Here is a 15,106-nt window from a genome sequence, read left to right on the forward strand (position 1 = left end):
TTGTTTGGATTAATTGAAAAAAAAGTAACAGCCCAACTTTCCACCTCTCCCAAAATAATGTATTGTGAAAAACATCTGGTTAGTATATCACTATCCTCATTTTCCATTGTAGACTACTGAAATTGGCAGTACGCCCTGTGCAATGGACATAGCGCTTAAAGGTAATGAAAAGAGGTAATTCTATTAATAAATCCAGCCGCACCACACCCACTGATAGTATATTCAGTATTAGCCAGCTCTGTTTCTAGCTGCGCCACATGTTTTGCGCAGTGCAGACCTCGCATCTGGTCCCGAAAATACCAACCAGCCACGCACGGTGTGCCCACCCGCCAACGCCATTGACCGCACCCATGCGCCGTGCAACATAGAGCCCTGTTGTTCTGTCCCGTGCTAAAATGAATTGTCAGTAAGAACATGCTAATTCAGCATTATCTTAATGAGAGGATTGCTGTACCTTTTAAAGACATTCAGGGTAGGCACCATTAACTGTTAATCTTGAGCTGTTTCCTCTACATATTGTGAGAAATCCAGAATGCTGCAGTGCTGTTTATTTTGCATTGTATTAGTGAAAACTGCAATGGATATACACAGACCACCCTGATTGTTGGTGCACTCAGCAGAACTGCGTGTGCCTGTTTAACATTGATCATTGTATTTAATTGAATCATTACACATCACTTTGTAGTCTTTCTGTCTATAGGTATAACACTGATAGCTGCAGCTGTCACATGTGCTCTTATATGTTATATTTCAAAATGTAAAAATGCAATGTAGGTTGGGGGGGTAATTGGAGGGGGGGGGGGCACAAGCAAAACAGTTAATAGGTAGTTACCATAAGCCATCAATCTGTCATTATTCTGGTTCATCACATTTGTTTTTACTCTGTTCCTGAACTGTACCCCAAAAAATGACCGTAAGTCGATTACACTCACATTAACCTTTTATATAAACTACTTTGGCCATCTAATTATGGCTCCAAGTATAGATTAAAAGATCTGGTAACAAACCGCAAAATAGGAAAGGGCCCAGTAAATGGTTTTGGGATGCTGAGAGTAGCTTTCATTGTAACGGTAATGAATTTCCCCTTAACATTTAGTTGATTGCTAGCTGCAAAGCCCACCAGAATCTCATCCCTAGGAGGTCATTGATAGAATCATGCATGCCTGCACTCTTTATTCTCTTTGGAGTGCTAAGGGATCTGGGATTGTAATCAGAAGGCTACAGTTTTGTGTCTAGATGGCACTCTATTACAGTTTGTTGTTGTAACTATAACAGGTATTTTAACTTGGAGCATGTCATATATGGACATTATAATTATTTGATTCGGTTTAAACCAGAAAGACACCATGTTACATCCCTGCCTCTGCTTGCCTGGGTAGTGCAGGTGGAGGTAGTTGCCTGATTGCCTAATTACCTGATTGCCTCCACCTGCCTGTGAGCCAACATAAGCCCAGCAGTATGAGGCAGGGGAGATCTTTCTTTCGGGTTTCTTTTTGGGTGGTTTGTAGTTGGCTGTGTGTTTGTGGTTTGTGGTTTGTGGTTTGTGGTTTGTGGTTTGTGGTTTGTGGTTTGTGGTTTGTGGTTTGTGGTTTGTGGTTTGTGGTTTGTGGTTTGCATAAGGTTCTTTGAGATCTTCTTTGGGGTTTCTTTTGTGTAGCTTGTGGTTTGCTTTGTGGTTTTGGTGTTTGTATAGATCCTTTTTGTTTGGTAAACTTTGTGGGTTTTCTTTTGTTTTAGTTTGTGTTTTAGTTTATTTATTCTAATAAATGTCTGAGCTTTTAGATCAGTTTTTGGATTTATTTTTTTTGGTACATTGGACTGGTTGTTGTGGCTTTTTCGAGCCGGCCGTAACACACCATAAAACAGGGATCAGCAACTCACGGTCCTCGAGGGCCGAGAACTGCTGGTTTTCCACCCTCCCTTTGCCTGGGAGTCAGGTGTGAAGACAGTCTGGCCAATCAGTAGCACTAATTACCCGGGAGAAAATACAACCAGGGCTGGATTTAGATTCGAGGGCCAGAGTTGATGATCCATGCCATAAAACATTATGTATAATAGTAACTCACAAATCCAGTCTCAGGGAAAACAATACAAAATCAAATGGCTGGCTCTATTTTGATAATGCAAATACTGTTTTTATCACAGCATTATACTATACAGCAGTACAATCACACAGGGCATATCAGCATTTCATGTAGATTATATTTTACATTTAGATCACAAGGAAAGTGTATTACAGTGATATACAGATTATACAAATATTATTCTACCTGTAAGTGTGGGGAGGGCATGATTGCATTATGATCCGCCCTTCTGTATTTTCCCCTTTAACAAATCCCAGGTGGAGGTTGATATTCTGAGTGACCAGAAAGAAGCCTGTAGTCAGTGTGCTTTGGGTGTGAATTGCTCTGTTGCATTGCTGGATATTAATCCTTCCTGCTCATTCGTGTTTATTTATATCTCCCCTTAACACATGTACAAACAGGCAGAATAAACAAGTTTATAAATAAAAATAGTTATGTATCCCAGTTCATCACATGGCTTTATACTTTAAATATTGCTAGACAAACACATATGGGATCTTTCAATTACGTTTTCAACATTTTGAAAAATGCATTAGTGGGTTCTGGTGGACATAAAGAAGTGAAGCATTTTGTGCCAATATATTAAATTCTAAGATAAAACAATGTTTGACTGTGATGTGATGTGAATCTACAAAAGAGAATAACATTTTTATTTCAAAATATTAAGCTGTTTTAATTTCCCTAAAAGAAATTTCAATGAAGATAATGAAATAAATGTAGAGATGTCTTGTGAAAGGCAGCAAAAATATTATCCTTCATGGTACTATACTTTCTGAAATGCAAAACATTTCAGCCATTTGAAATATTGATGTTTACCCAATTTTCTTTATGGGTAATCCATAGAAGATTATTTCAAAAACAGCCATGCTTACACCAGGGCAATATTCATCATTCTTGTAAAAACACATTATTATGATATAGTAATGAATCAAAAATGTACTCTATAGTTGACACTCAAGTGAATTTTTTTTTTTAATTAATTTTTTTACCCACTTTAAATATATTTTCTCCTTTAAAAATCATACAGTAGCTCTCACAGTCTTAATCATCTCAGCATTAACCCAGTGAAAAGATAGGTCAGCAAAGTGAAACTGTTGCTGTTTATTAAGCCAGATCTCAAATTATGAATGCAGTACTGATTGCATCACTGAGAGACGGGCTCTCAGTCCATCGAAACACCTCATAATTTGTACCTTATTCTACAGCAGGGTCAGGCTAAAGTATAATATTGACCCAAGGATAGGGTGCTTTCATTAGCTGAAAGAAAAGAGGATATATTGGATAATACTCAGATGATGTGTGTGAAACCAAACATCAAACCATATTGTCTTTTTGCACACAAATGCATTTGGTGGCCATAATATGTCTGATAAAATATGTAATTCCTCATTCCTGTGGAATTAAGTTTTCTGTTACAGACCATTAGTCATAACAATAGCATCATCCTCACGATGACATGGCAACTGTGTATCACCCTGTCATATGTACCTTATAGGTTTGGAAGCCTTTGAACTTCATCCAGTCTTCAGTTATGTAGATTAATTCATCACTAAGGGGACAAGGATATTTGAAGGTTCAAGACACATCTCAATGCACAGTGCCTGCATCCAGCCTGCAGTAATTACTTAAATACTATGCCTGTAGTGTACTAGGTTTAATCCTGTAGTGTACTAGGTTTAATCCTTAATGACCATGTTCATGCTTACTCTTGGCCTTGGGTATTAGTGAGATTTTATTGCCCTTGATGTGCATGGATGTTTTGATGAAAACTAAATTGCATGGCTGCCTGCTGTGTCACAGATGTGCTGTAGTTTAAGCTAAGGTTTCTTTTTAACTGAGATTAGATTAAAAAAAGTATCTTTACTTAAACATGTTTCCCCTTTTAACATGAAGTGTTAACAACTATAATCCAGATAATGTGGTGTGATTTCTCATTTGACAGATGGCCAATTTAACTGACATGTGGTCCACACTTGATTTGCTTCTGGCTGTGGATAAACTCCACATCCCAGAAAATTTGTTTGATGAGAAAGTTTCTTTTATGAAAAGGATATGATCACCATCTCCATAATGATCTTGTCACATAATGATCACAATCACAGAAGTCTTTTGTAACGTGTACACCCAGGCCTTTTTTCAATGTTATCATCTACTGTAGTTGTAGTTGGCACCCATGCTTGCTCTTAAACATGTAGGCTTTTGATGCATCTATAAAACATTTATAGACACTGATGAAACTGCATTTGGTCTTTGCTGACCAGAAATATTAGCAGACCTGAAGATTTCTTACTTTCTGCCACCTCATTGTACCTCATTCACAAAACATGCGTATGATCAAATTTGATTGTCAACTGAGCTTATGAACATTAGCACAAACATTTCCTCATTCATCTTTTTTTTTCTTATCTGAATTTGTTCTTCGGTGCGATCAAAATCTATATGTGTTTCAAAACATCCAGAAGATGATTCTATTTAGAATGTGTTATTATTCATGCAAAGTCATTTTAAGTCATTACCAACCTCATGCTAACAAATGTTTATCAATACAAATCTTATATTAATATGGTACTGATTTTAACTACATGAATAACCTCTAATTTTTCCACTAGCTTTTGATTTCTATTTCAGTTTAGCTTTATTTTGTTTTTAGAGCAGGTTTGGTGGTTTTAGTTTATTTATTTATTTATTTATTTATATTTCAACATTTTTCCCTCACACACTTTTCATCAGAGTTTTATTTTACAATAACAACCTTGCTGAGAATGCATGCAATTCATTTTGTTTATTGATAGAATGATTTATGATGATTGATAATGATCTATTTATCTAAAGACCCACAAATGCATAGCGTTACCAAACCGAACACTTAGCAATTGCACATTTGTTGCCTTTAGATTACTTGGCTAATTGTGCCTTGGGGAGCATGCATGCCTTTAGGGACTGCGCATACACATGGTGCAGACACGTCTGCAGAGAGCGATGAATGGCTGATGTTTGCACACAACCCTGAAGACGGCATGCCTGTTGTTGGATTGCTAGGGTGTTTCCCCATGCAAATCACCAAGAACAGGCATGCATATTCAATTTATGAACAAATGGCATTCGTCTTCTGATACTCTTGGGATATGTTTCATGTTTGATGAATCCCATGTTGGTTTTTCATAGGAACTTTTTATTAAGAAGAATTTAAGAAACGTTTTGTGAATGAGGCCCATTGACTAAATGTTCTCAAAAATTCTTATGCACAGTTGGTGGGGTGATTATTTACTGATGTAGGCAAACATTGATGTATCCTGAATGGTTTTATTGTTATTCAAGTGCGGTGCGCAACTTCTATTGTGTACGTAGGTATGGACAGTTAATCTATTCCTGATTATTATATGGTCTTTTTCCAGGAGGAAATTATGCCAGACAGTGACCCAGACGACGAGGGGACCAAAATAAGTGTAGGTCTCTCATGTTTGAACGGGGTGATATTCATCAAAAGCATGCCCTAATGCATTCTGTCATTGGCATTGTTAAAATATAAAAAGCAGTCCTTCACAGAAGACCGTGTGCTTAATAGTCTATTGTTGTCATTGCAGACAGTCAAGGTGCAGGGAAACGACATATCCCACAAACTGCAGATATCTAAAGTCGCGAAAAGCGACGAGGGCCTATACGAGTGCAGAGTCACAGACGCCAACTACGGGGAGCTGCGGGAGTACAAAGTCCAGGCGTTCCTTCAGGTGAACGCCACCGCCCGCCCGCGCAACAAAGCTGCCAAGAAGACGACGCCTTTGCACCTGACCGACAAAAAGCCGAGGAAAAGCACCTCGGCCGTGGTGCAGGACAGTGGAAAGGGCTCCGACCAGCACTCTACCTCCAATTCCCAGGCAACTCCGTCCAAAACGTCAAAACACAGCCCCGGTTCAGGTGAGAGCCGTCCTTTGCACTTGTCACGTTGCCATGTTTTTTTTTTTTTTTTTGTGAATTTTATTGTAAGTGGTGAAAAGAAAACTGATATAATCTTACATAAAGAAATCAAAAAGTCTCTTCCATGAAGTTTTCTGGTTTACTAATTAACCCCCCTTGTGTATAATTTAAAAGTAGGGTAGGGGCAGAGAATAGAGAACATTAAAAAATTGGTGAGCAAAAATTAATACTACAGTTCGGGTGTTTTGCAAGTTGTTTGGGATCACAGAAAACAGACAAGAAAATAATTACAGCCAAAGCTAATTTGAATAATTTAAGAATGAATAATACATTTTCCTGTGAATTACATAGTTATATTCAAAGCCATTCAGTATTTGCTGACTCATTTTTAAAGACTAAGAGGCAGACTCCAAGCAATCTACATAAATAATGGTGTTTTACTGCTATAGGGAAGTGTTTGATTGAATACATGTCTTGTGAATTGGGTGCAGTTTAGCTTTGAAACTGCAAACTGACAAAACCTTAGAACAAGTTGTACATCACTGTTACCAAGATATTTTCGATAGCGACTCTTTAGGTGATAAGTACGACTGCTGGGGATGCGGTTCAACAAAAGTTCACCATTATTCAAAAGATTATCGCATAACATGTGTCATATGCCCACTCCTCCTCTTCTTGTTCCTCAGCACTGCAGAGTAGAGATGGAATAACAGTGTTGTAACAGGGATTTACTATAACTTGTAACAATGATATGCTGTTGTATAATTGGCCTTCATCCAGTGCCTTTACTTCACAAACATATTACTAACTAAAGATCAGATTTACCATGTAGATTTCACATTCTATATCCGAATGCTTGAAAAGGCAATAACATCAAAAGCAAGTAGTAAAAATGTAAATGTCCATAGTGTGGATTGAGATAATGGTTCAAAGCATCATAAAATCTACTTTGACACATCAATCTTATAATAAAAACTGACGGGAATAAAAGGAGTAAAAACGTGTTAGTGTAAGCACTTCATTAACAAGCTGGCCAAATCAACGTAACATGGCTGCACGATAATCAAAGTTCTTCTCAGCATGACAAATTGCAAGCTAGACCTGACAAAACAGTGATGTCAGTGACCATCAAACTAAAATATCAAGCTAGAGATAATGGACTCATTACTTAATTAATATAAACATGTTATGATATCAAAAACTTTAAAATGTTGCATGGGAGTTACTTCTTAGACTTGAAATTACCAATGCATAAACTTTGACAATGACATGAACAGTTAACAGTTAACAGTTAAGTTAATAATATCATCCTTTGATATTATTTATATAACTTCCCTCTCCCCCCCAAAAAAGTTCCCCACATCCCCCATTTGACAGGAAGCCACATATACTGTATATCACATACAGAAAAAAGTATGGCTATATGATAAATTCAGTCACTCTCTGTTTTTATTGTAGAAAGTGGGCTGTCTGGCTATTGCCTTACACAAATGGGCTGCAAACCAGAGCAGGACCATATTTTTTTTATTTACTCTGTAAGAGTTGATTTAACACTTTTTAATGTGTACTGAATAGCCTGTCTGAATAGACAGTCTGTCTTTGACCAGCAAAATCAACGTAACATGGCTGCATCATAATCAAAGTTCTTCTCAGCATGAAGCTAAAAGCTAAACCAGGCAAAACAGTGACGTTGGTGACCATCAAATCAGAAGAGACAAGGGACTCATTACTCATTACTGCCTAGGGGTGGGGCCCTCTGGGCATTGTTGCTGCACTGACTCCACCAACCCAACAATAAAATTATTCATATTTTAGCTCTGTTCTACTTTTTTTTTTTTTGTACTGACTCTTTGCAGAATTTTATGAGTGGAGGTCACAGTTGCATAATGAATCCAACGGCGCGTAGACTTTAGGGAGCGTTATAGCCATTAAAGCCTACAGTCAGAACCATGGTTTGGCTTGCGTTCTACCTTGTTAAATAAATGGCTGCATCATACAAATTGGTTCATCATGAGAAATGTTTAAAAAAAATATTTGAATCATTATTGCTGAGTTCAGACTTCTTGGTAGGACTTTGTAGCTCGTTGCAATTTTTTTTTTTTTCATATTCATTCTAAATAATTGTAGTGCATGTATTTACTCGTTTCTCTCACTAACTTTGGATTGAACTAATTTTAGCATATGATTATTATAAATATTGCTCCTTTTCAAGTAAATAGTCATACAGTCCCTCAAAAGGCACTGAATTTTAATAATAGAAAATGGGAATTTACACAATATAGAGCAATATTCTAAAGGGTTGCATTTTTTTTAAAAACAGTGTTATTGTTTAAAAAAAAAACTGTGCATAATGATATTACTGTGATAAAACAAACTTACAAACTGATTAATAACTGAAGCTATAGACAGATATGTAATGTGTTAGATTGTCAATATCTATATATCTTGGATGTGTTCTAGAAATTTTTATTCTGGATGCTTGATTTTTATAGTTTTACAAGATATTGTAATGCTGTATTCAATGCTGTAGTACTCAGAGGTTCTATAACATAGCTCATGAATCTTGAATCCAGAAATATTAGGATGTTAATACACTCTATGCAGCAGGCCACTGTATAATCTGAAATAAGCAAATAATGAATCCTTGTATTATATCACCATTGGTTAGTTAAACAAACCTGTCAGAAGAGTACTTAAACACGGGCGAGTGCTGTGAAGCAAACGTAACTGCTGCTATTGTTGAGTCCCACAGGGGCCCGGCCAGACAAAGCCTGCTGTTGTGATTCATTTGAAATATCCTGCGGCTAATAACATCATAAAGGCTGTCAGACGCCATTTGAATAGTTCTGTTCCACTGGTGGAAAATAACTCCGCTCACAATCCGCACTGCATTATGCACGCTCCCCCTTGTATTAACAATGTAAAGTGGGCCAGGTGTGTTCCATTTTCTTTCGCGAGTGCAAAGAATTTGTTAACAAGGTCTACCCATGTTAATTTTGAAGCCACCTGTTTTCAACAAAATTACAGACTAAATATTAGTAACTTTGCGAAGTCTCACAACTGAAACCTCTTTCACATCTGTCACTTTATCGTGAAGACCAAGGAAGAAGTTGTTGGGTGGCAAACATCCTGAGAAGTTATTTGCAAAGTTTTGAACCTCCCTGTAAGCTCCATTGATTCCATTGTATAAAAAAAGTTTTAAAAAATCATCCTGTTCTACCAACCAAATTGACCAACCAGGCAAAAAGGGCAGGTGTCAGAGAATTCAATCAGGGGCCCGCTACAACATTGACTGAGCGCAGAGCTCATTGTCTACAATGGGAGAAACAATGAGAGTTCAACAATCTCTTTAGAACTCAACTGGTATGTACTATTCGGGGGTGTGGCTACGGAAGGCACTTCTGTGAAAGACCAACATTAAGTCTCACCTGAAGTTTTCCAGAAGACATGTAGCAGGCCCTGACACCTTGCTGAATAAGATCTGTGGTCTGATTTCTATGTTTGGTGAAAATGAAACACTATCGAGGAAACACCTACCGTCAAGCATGGTGGTAAAAAATTAATTAAAATTAAATAGAAGAACAGCATATTTTTCGTTTTGCTTTGTATACAAGATAATAAAAGGCAACTCCCTTGCTTGCCAGGTTTCTAGGTAATCACAGTCTCTAGAAGGTGATGTGCTCACTTGAGTGTAGTTTTAACAAAACAGTGAGCAGACATTCTCTGCTGTCATGGCAGAGGCTAATTGAACCAAAGCCCTGTGTTGGTTGAAAGTGACAGAAAGCAGTCTGGTATTAGTTTGAGCACATTATCAACAGTGTTCTGTACCTTTTATGTAGCATTTGAAAAATGTTTCATTAGTACATCGTAACATTACATGAAGATTTAAACTTCGCCTTTTGTTGAAAAGATAAATCATACTTAATCATACAGTATCTCCTATAAATTGAGGTTACTGTTCATTTAAATCTGTGAAACAGCTGTGATATACATCGGTTTTACAGATTAAAATGATATATACTGTAAAACTGATTTTTTAAATAGAATTAAACCAAATTTCAGTGACTAATGAGTCAGTTTGCTATAGATGTTTCCAGTCTTTTTCAGTTAAGGCAGAGGTGCTCAATTCTTACAGCCCCTCAATGTATACATCCTCTCCACAAAACTAAAACTAAATAATATAAAAATGCAAGAGTCATAGCAGTTTAATTATATTCTGACCCTTTAAAGTGTGAGATCATAAATATATGATTAGAATGTTTTGAACTGAACATTCTAATACTGATGTATTTTTTTATTTTTGTTTGGGGGGGGAGGACTTTACTGAGTGAGTCCAATCCAATGAATGACTGTGGTGGAACAACAGGGCTGTGAGCACATACATATCCATATAGGTGTATTAATAATGACAAAATGGTTTATATATTTATAGCATAGAGATATCCAGTATTGAATGGGGGCACCTTTTTGCCTTGGGCAAGGTAACAAATTTCAAAGTACAGTATACCATCGCAACGGCAATATTTCATTCTCATAAAACACATGGTGTAAAAATACCATTTGTAATTGCACTTCTTATCCTACTCCTGCCTCTGCAAGATGTCATGATCCCTTTCCAGAAGGCTTGTTTTCATACCTGGTCGCTGTGTACTTGTGCCAACCAAATGCTTCCGTTTACATTCAATTATTAACACAAAGCTGCAGATTTCGTTTCATGTGATCAATTATCCTTCAACTGAAATATAACAGGGGTCAGGTTTGCTAGAGTGATTATGTACTTGCTGTGTAAGAATATGAACAAAAGTACATCCCTGCAAAATCAATGCACACACTGGCCAGCATTAATAATTGATGCCAGCAGTGCTACCTTTAAATGTGTTTTTGAAATGTGTTTTACTACAAATGAGCCAGAGCAAGTAACCTTCACATTTCTAAAGAACATTAATTATTCCAGTTCTACACACGCTCATTATTTCTTGGTTTCCTTTATGAGGCTATACCAAATTTCCACCCAGATTTTGGAATGCACATTTTTATATACATTTAGTGTTCATTTTAGTACTTGCATATAATGCATTTGCTTAAATTATGTATTCTTCACAAGTTAAGGACCGAGTATCACAGTGCTACTGACTCTGGGCCTGTGCTAGCCTGGGTCTGGAGTCACCCTCAAAGATAATTATTCCTCATGATGGTTATTCTCCATCCTGATTCCCTCATCTAAGGTGATGGCAGCCCCTCTGTGGTGTTCTTGCTCGCTTGATCAGCCAAGGCCAAATTAAACCTGACAGGGAGGAACGCCAGGTCACACGCATCCATTTTTTTAGATATTGAGCTTGGCCGAACGAAACTGTCCCCAGACGATTCTCCTCTGAGAACATTGCTGTGCTTATTCTGATGGAAAATCTAGTAAATGTCACTGTGATTTAGTGAATTTTTCATTTTCCATTCCCTGAATGTTACTTTCTATTGTAGCGATACATTCCTGCAGGCCTTTTTTTCACGCTTTCTGTCTCCACAGACACAAAAACAAGTTCATTAGAGAATCTGATTTCTTCATGATGTTTTGGACCTTGTAGCTCATTTAATTTAAGTGTTCAAAGGGACTTTTGAAAAGATGTATGATATCCATACCCTAGTATTCTGCAGTGTTACATAGAGCTAATTAAAAGTAGACAGCACTGATCAATGATTCAAACCCTACTTTTCTTCAAGGCATGCATCGAATCTGCTTTGGTAACTGTCCTCATGATAGTCTTTAATCATTTTCTGACTGAAGTTTCTGAAGGAATTTATTTCTTTAACATCTAATTTCCAAGAGAACAGATACATTCTTATTGTTTAAAAAATGTATCAATAATAATAATAATAATAATAAATTATGTATTTATTTATGAATTAATTAATTAACACTAAACACTGCACTGGGGGGGGGGGGGGTATTATAGCCTTATGATCAGTTGTATTACAGATCATAAGGCTATAATAACACAATTTATCTTAGTAAGACACATTCCAATCTTAAGAAATGCATGAAACTTTAATAATCCACTTAGTTGCAACTGAAATATTTTTGAATTGTTCTTCCAGACTTTATATAGAAAATTCAGACAAAAAAAAATCAGTTTGATGAATTAAATGGAAATTGTCCATGAATGAAAATATAAATAGCTCCCTTTGGAGGGTGTGTAGTGTGGAGTAGATATTGCTAATGCATCCTGAATAATCCAGGGGAACATTTTACTAGGCAGACTGCTAGAATATACACAATGTATATTATGTGAATTGAATAAGGACGTATAACCAGCTGTTGAAATTTGCAAGATGAGTGAATTTCTTCTAACTTCTTCCACAGGTACGAGGATAGCTACAAGCCATGGACTTGCTGCCCTTCTTCTTGTATGTGGCTTTGTGAGGGGTGCTGTACTATAGTTTCAAGTGCTGACTTTTTCCAATACCACTTTCTCTTCTTAAAGCCGAGAGAAAATTGCCTGCTATTTCCACAGAACGGACGGCACAGCTGGGCCTACCTTCCGACCACCACTGCTCCCAATGCATTCTAATTACCTACACCAGAAGTACCCTTTTCAAAGGGCAAATCAGAAGGATGAACTGTTAATTTACCACTCCCAACAACCAAAATAAAATATAATTTCCAGTGTCCACAAATTACTTACAATCTTTCACGTTTTAAGATGTCCTATTTATTTATTTATTTATTTATTTATTTAATTTGCAGTGCATATGCTTTACTGTGCCATCTCGCAGAGGTTTCAGTGTCTCTATATTGTGTTTAACTATGACTTAGATCATATTGAGCTCTGTATTGCCAAATATACTCATGATGAATTGCTATCCACATTTTTTTTTCTCTTCAAAATAGAAAAAAAAAATTGAGTATGTATTGTGGTTCAAAAACTGTTCAATTGCTGATTACGTTTTGCTTAAATGTGAGTTGTATATGTATTCTGCAATTACAGTAAATAGTCAATGTTCTTTCTAATGTATTCTGTGTTAATTGCTTTGCCGTACATACATCGTTTGGGTTAATACTTGACTAAACAAATGTGGACCTGTTTCTTAAGAACAATCGTTGTTCTTTATTAATTAATATTAAGATTATCAGAAGATCAGAAGGTCGGGTTTGGTGATCAGATCAGGTTTGGTGACCAGAACAGATTCATGTTATGCAGTCAATTATTATTATTTTTTTTTTGTTTTATGCTGACGATAGTTGTCATTTTTGACAACAGATTATATAAAAATGATATTCAGTTATAGTGACCCATTCCAGAGAATGAGGTAATGTGAATAGCCACAGAGAACATGCAACATTGTCACTGCAGGTTGATTTTATGATTTAATCCTGCATTCGGTGAACATGTGCCATGATATTTGTCTCACAATTAAATGTCTCTCAGTTACCTTCCTCTGAACCCTTGCATTTATTTATAAGTAAAAGCTAAGGAGTGATGTTGAATCCAGGGAATATTATGGCATGAAAAGGATGAACATACAAATTTTTGGTTTCAAAGGACATTACAGAACCATCATATTCAATAATATCACCGTTATTTTATATGCAATTACATAATAGATGTTAGGAGAATGCATATTAAACGAATGAGCCTTAGTACTGGGATGCTGCATTGTTTAGGATATAACATAGCATGACAGGCTTTTGTGGAAGTTGTCTGCTGGGTCATGGACAAGAGACCAGCAAGTAATGAGATCAATTAGATTGCTATGGGAAATGAATTTTGTATTTACTCCAAACATTGAAACCATCATTTAGGAGAAAAATATGAATGTAATTTTCATTATTTTTCTTGACATTTTTTCACTCTGATATCTCAGTTATGGAACAGTTGGTTTTCCAAAATAATTTCAAAAAATGGTTGGCTTACACCACATCTTTCATTTGCAAGGTGTTTTCCAACTGCTTCTCATCTAAAGATGGCCTTAGAAATGATCATAGATTAACAAATGCATCTGACCTCTCATAGAAAGCAAACTGTATCTTTAGGGGAAACCCATTAATGAGACCCATTAAAGATTTTCCAATCAACAGATTTAGAATATCACCAAAGTATGTACATAATGTTGATAATATCAACAATGAAAAAATGAAAATGTTAAAATAGAGAAATGTAGGGTTTTGTTTTTTGTCAGAAGACCGTCTGTTAAATTAAGTTGTCGGTGCACTGAGGTGGTGGGCAGGGTCAGTAAGCCATGGATATGTATAGGACTAATTCCATGGTTTAGATAGACTGAACCGGATAACTGGGGTGGTGAACTTCTGTGAATATGACAACACGAAAAAACATCAAAACAAAATACAAATGGCTAAGGTAATTTGTGCTGACTAGAGAAGTAAGCTTTGGGGAGAAGGGAAACTGAAGAAAAAGAATAAAAAGGCAACACTAAATGAAACAATTAAATGAAAGATCAGTACTATGTATATGTTTGCATTATTATTATTATTATTATTATTATTATTATTATTATTATTATTATTAATAATTTTTCATTATTTTATTTTTTAAAGTCTTCCAGATCATGGTTGGGGTTTTAAATGCAGACGTTCTTTTATAGACAGTGATCACACATGGGCCATGATGAAAATGATTTGCATACAAATACAGTAGGACACATGAGAGTTTAATTTGTCAAACTCATAGCAGTATGTGTTTTATATCCTTTATTTCTAGGCACAACCTTTACAGATGCATGAATGTGGCCCAGAATCATGATTTGCTTAAACTGATGATATTCTTGTTTAGAATGCTTGTGTCTGCCTTGGGTTATAAAACTAGCACACTCACATTAAAACACATTATTGAAGCTCATTAAATAGCCTATTAGACTACTTGGAATCAAGGTTGATATAACATCAGTGCTTTCATTTATAAATAGGCTATCTTGCAATCTACTTTTTTTTTCCTGAAAAAAATATATATCAAAAATGTTGTTCTAAGCGTATCAATGCTTATAATGTGTATTATTAATTTTCTTTTCTTTACTAAGCTTTGGTAAATGCATTTTGAAAATAAACAAACAAAAAAAGTAATGAAGTAGTGAATTAAGCACCATAAAACAGTTTGTGA

General features: G+C 36.1%; 1 protein-coding gene across 1 annotated transcript in view; it reads left to right on the top strand.

Moving 5' to 3' along the window:
• vstm2a (V-set and transmembrane domain containing 2A) overlaps nucleotides 1-13,424 on the top strand; it is a 32,271-nt gene extending 18,847 nt beyond the window's left edge. The window contains exons 3-5 of the mRNA XM_035412885.1: nucleotides 5,480-5,530; nucleotides 5,669-5,999; nucleotides 12,355-13,424. Of these exons, the coding sequence (XP_035268776.1) occupies nucleotides 5,480-5,530; nucleotides 5,669-5,999; nucleotides 12,355-12,431 (459 nt within the window). The 3' untranslated portion in view covers nucleotides 12,432-13,424. The remainder of the gene's footprint in view (nucleotides 1-5,479; nucleotides 5,531-5,668; nucleotides 6,000-12,354) is intronic.
• The last annotated feature ends 1,682 nt before the right edge of the window (nucleotides 13,425-15,106 follow it).

The sequence above is a fragment of the Anguilla anguilla genome, chromosome 4 (assembly GCF_013347855.1).
Source record: "Anguilla anguilla isolate fAngAng1 chromosome 4, fAngAng1.pri, whole genome shotgun sequence".
NCBI lineage: Eukaryota > Metazoa > Chordata > Actinopteri > Anguilliformes > Anguillidae > Anguilla > Anguilla anguilla.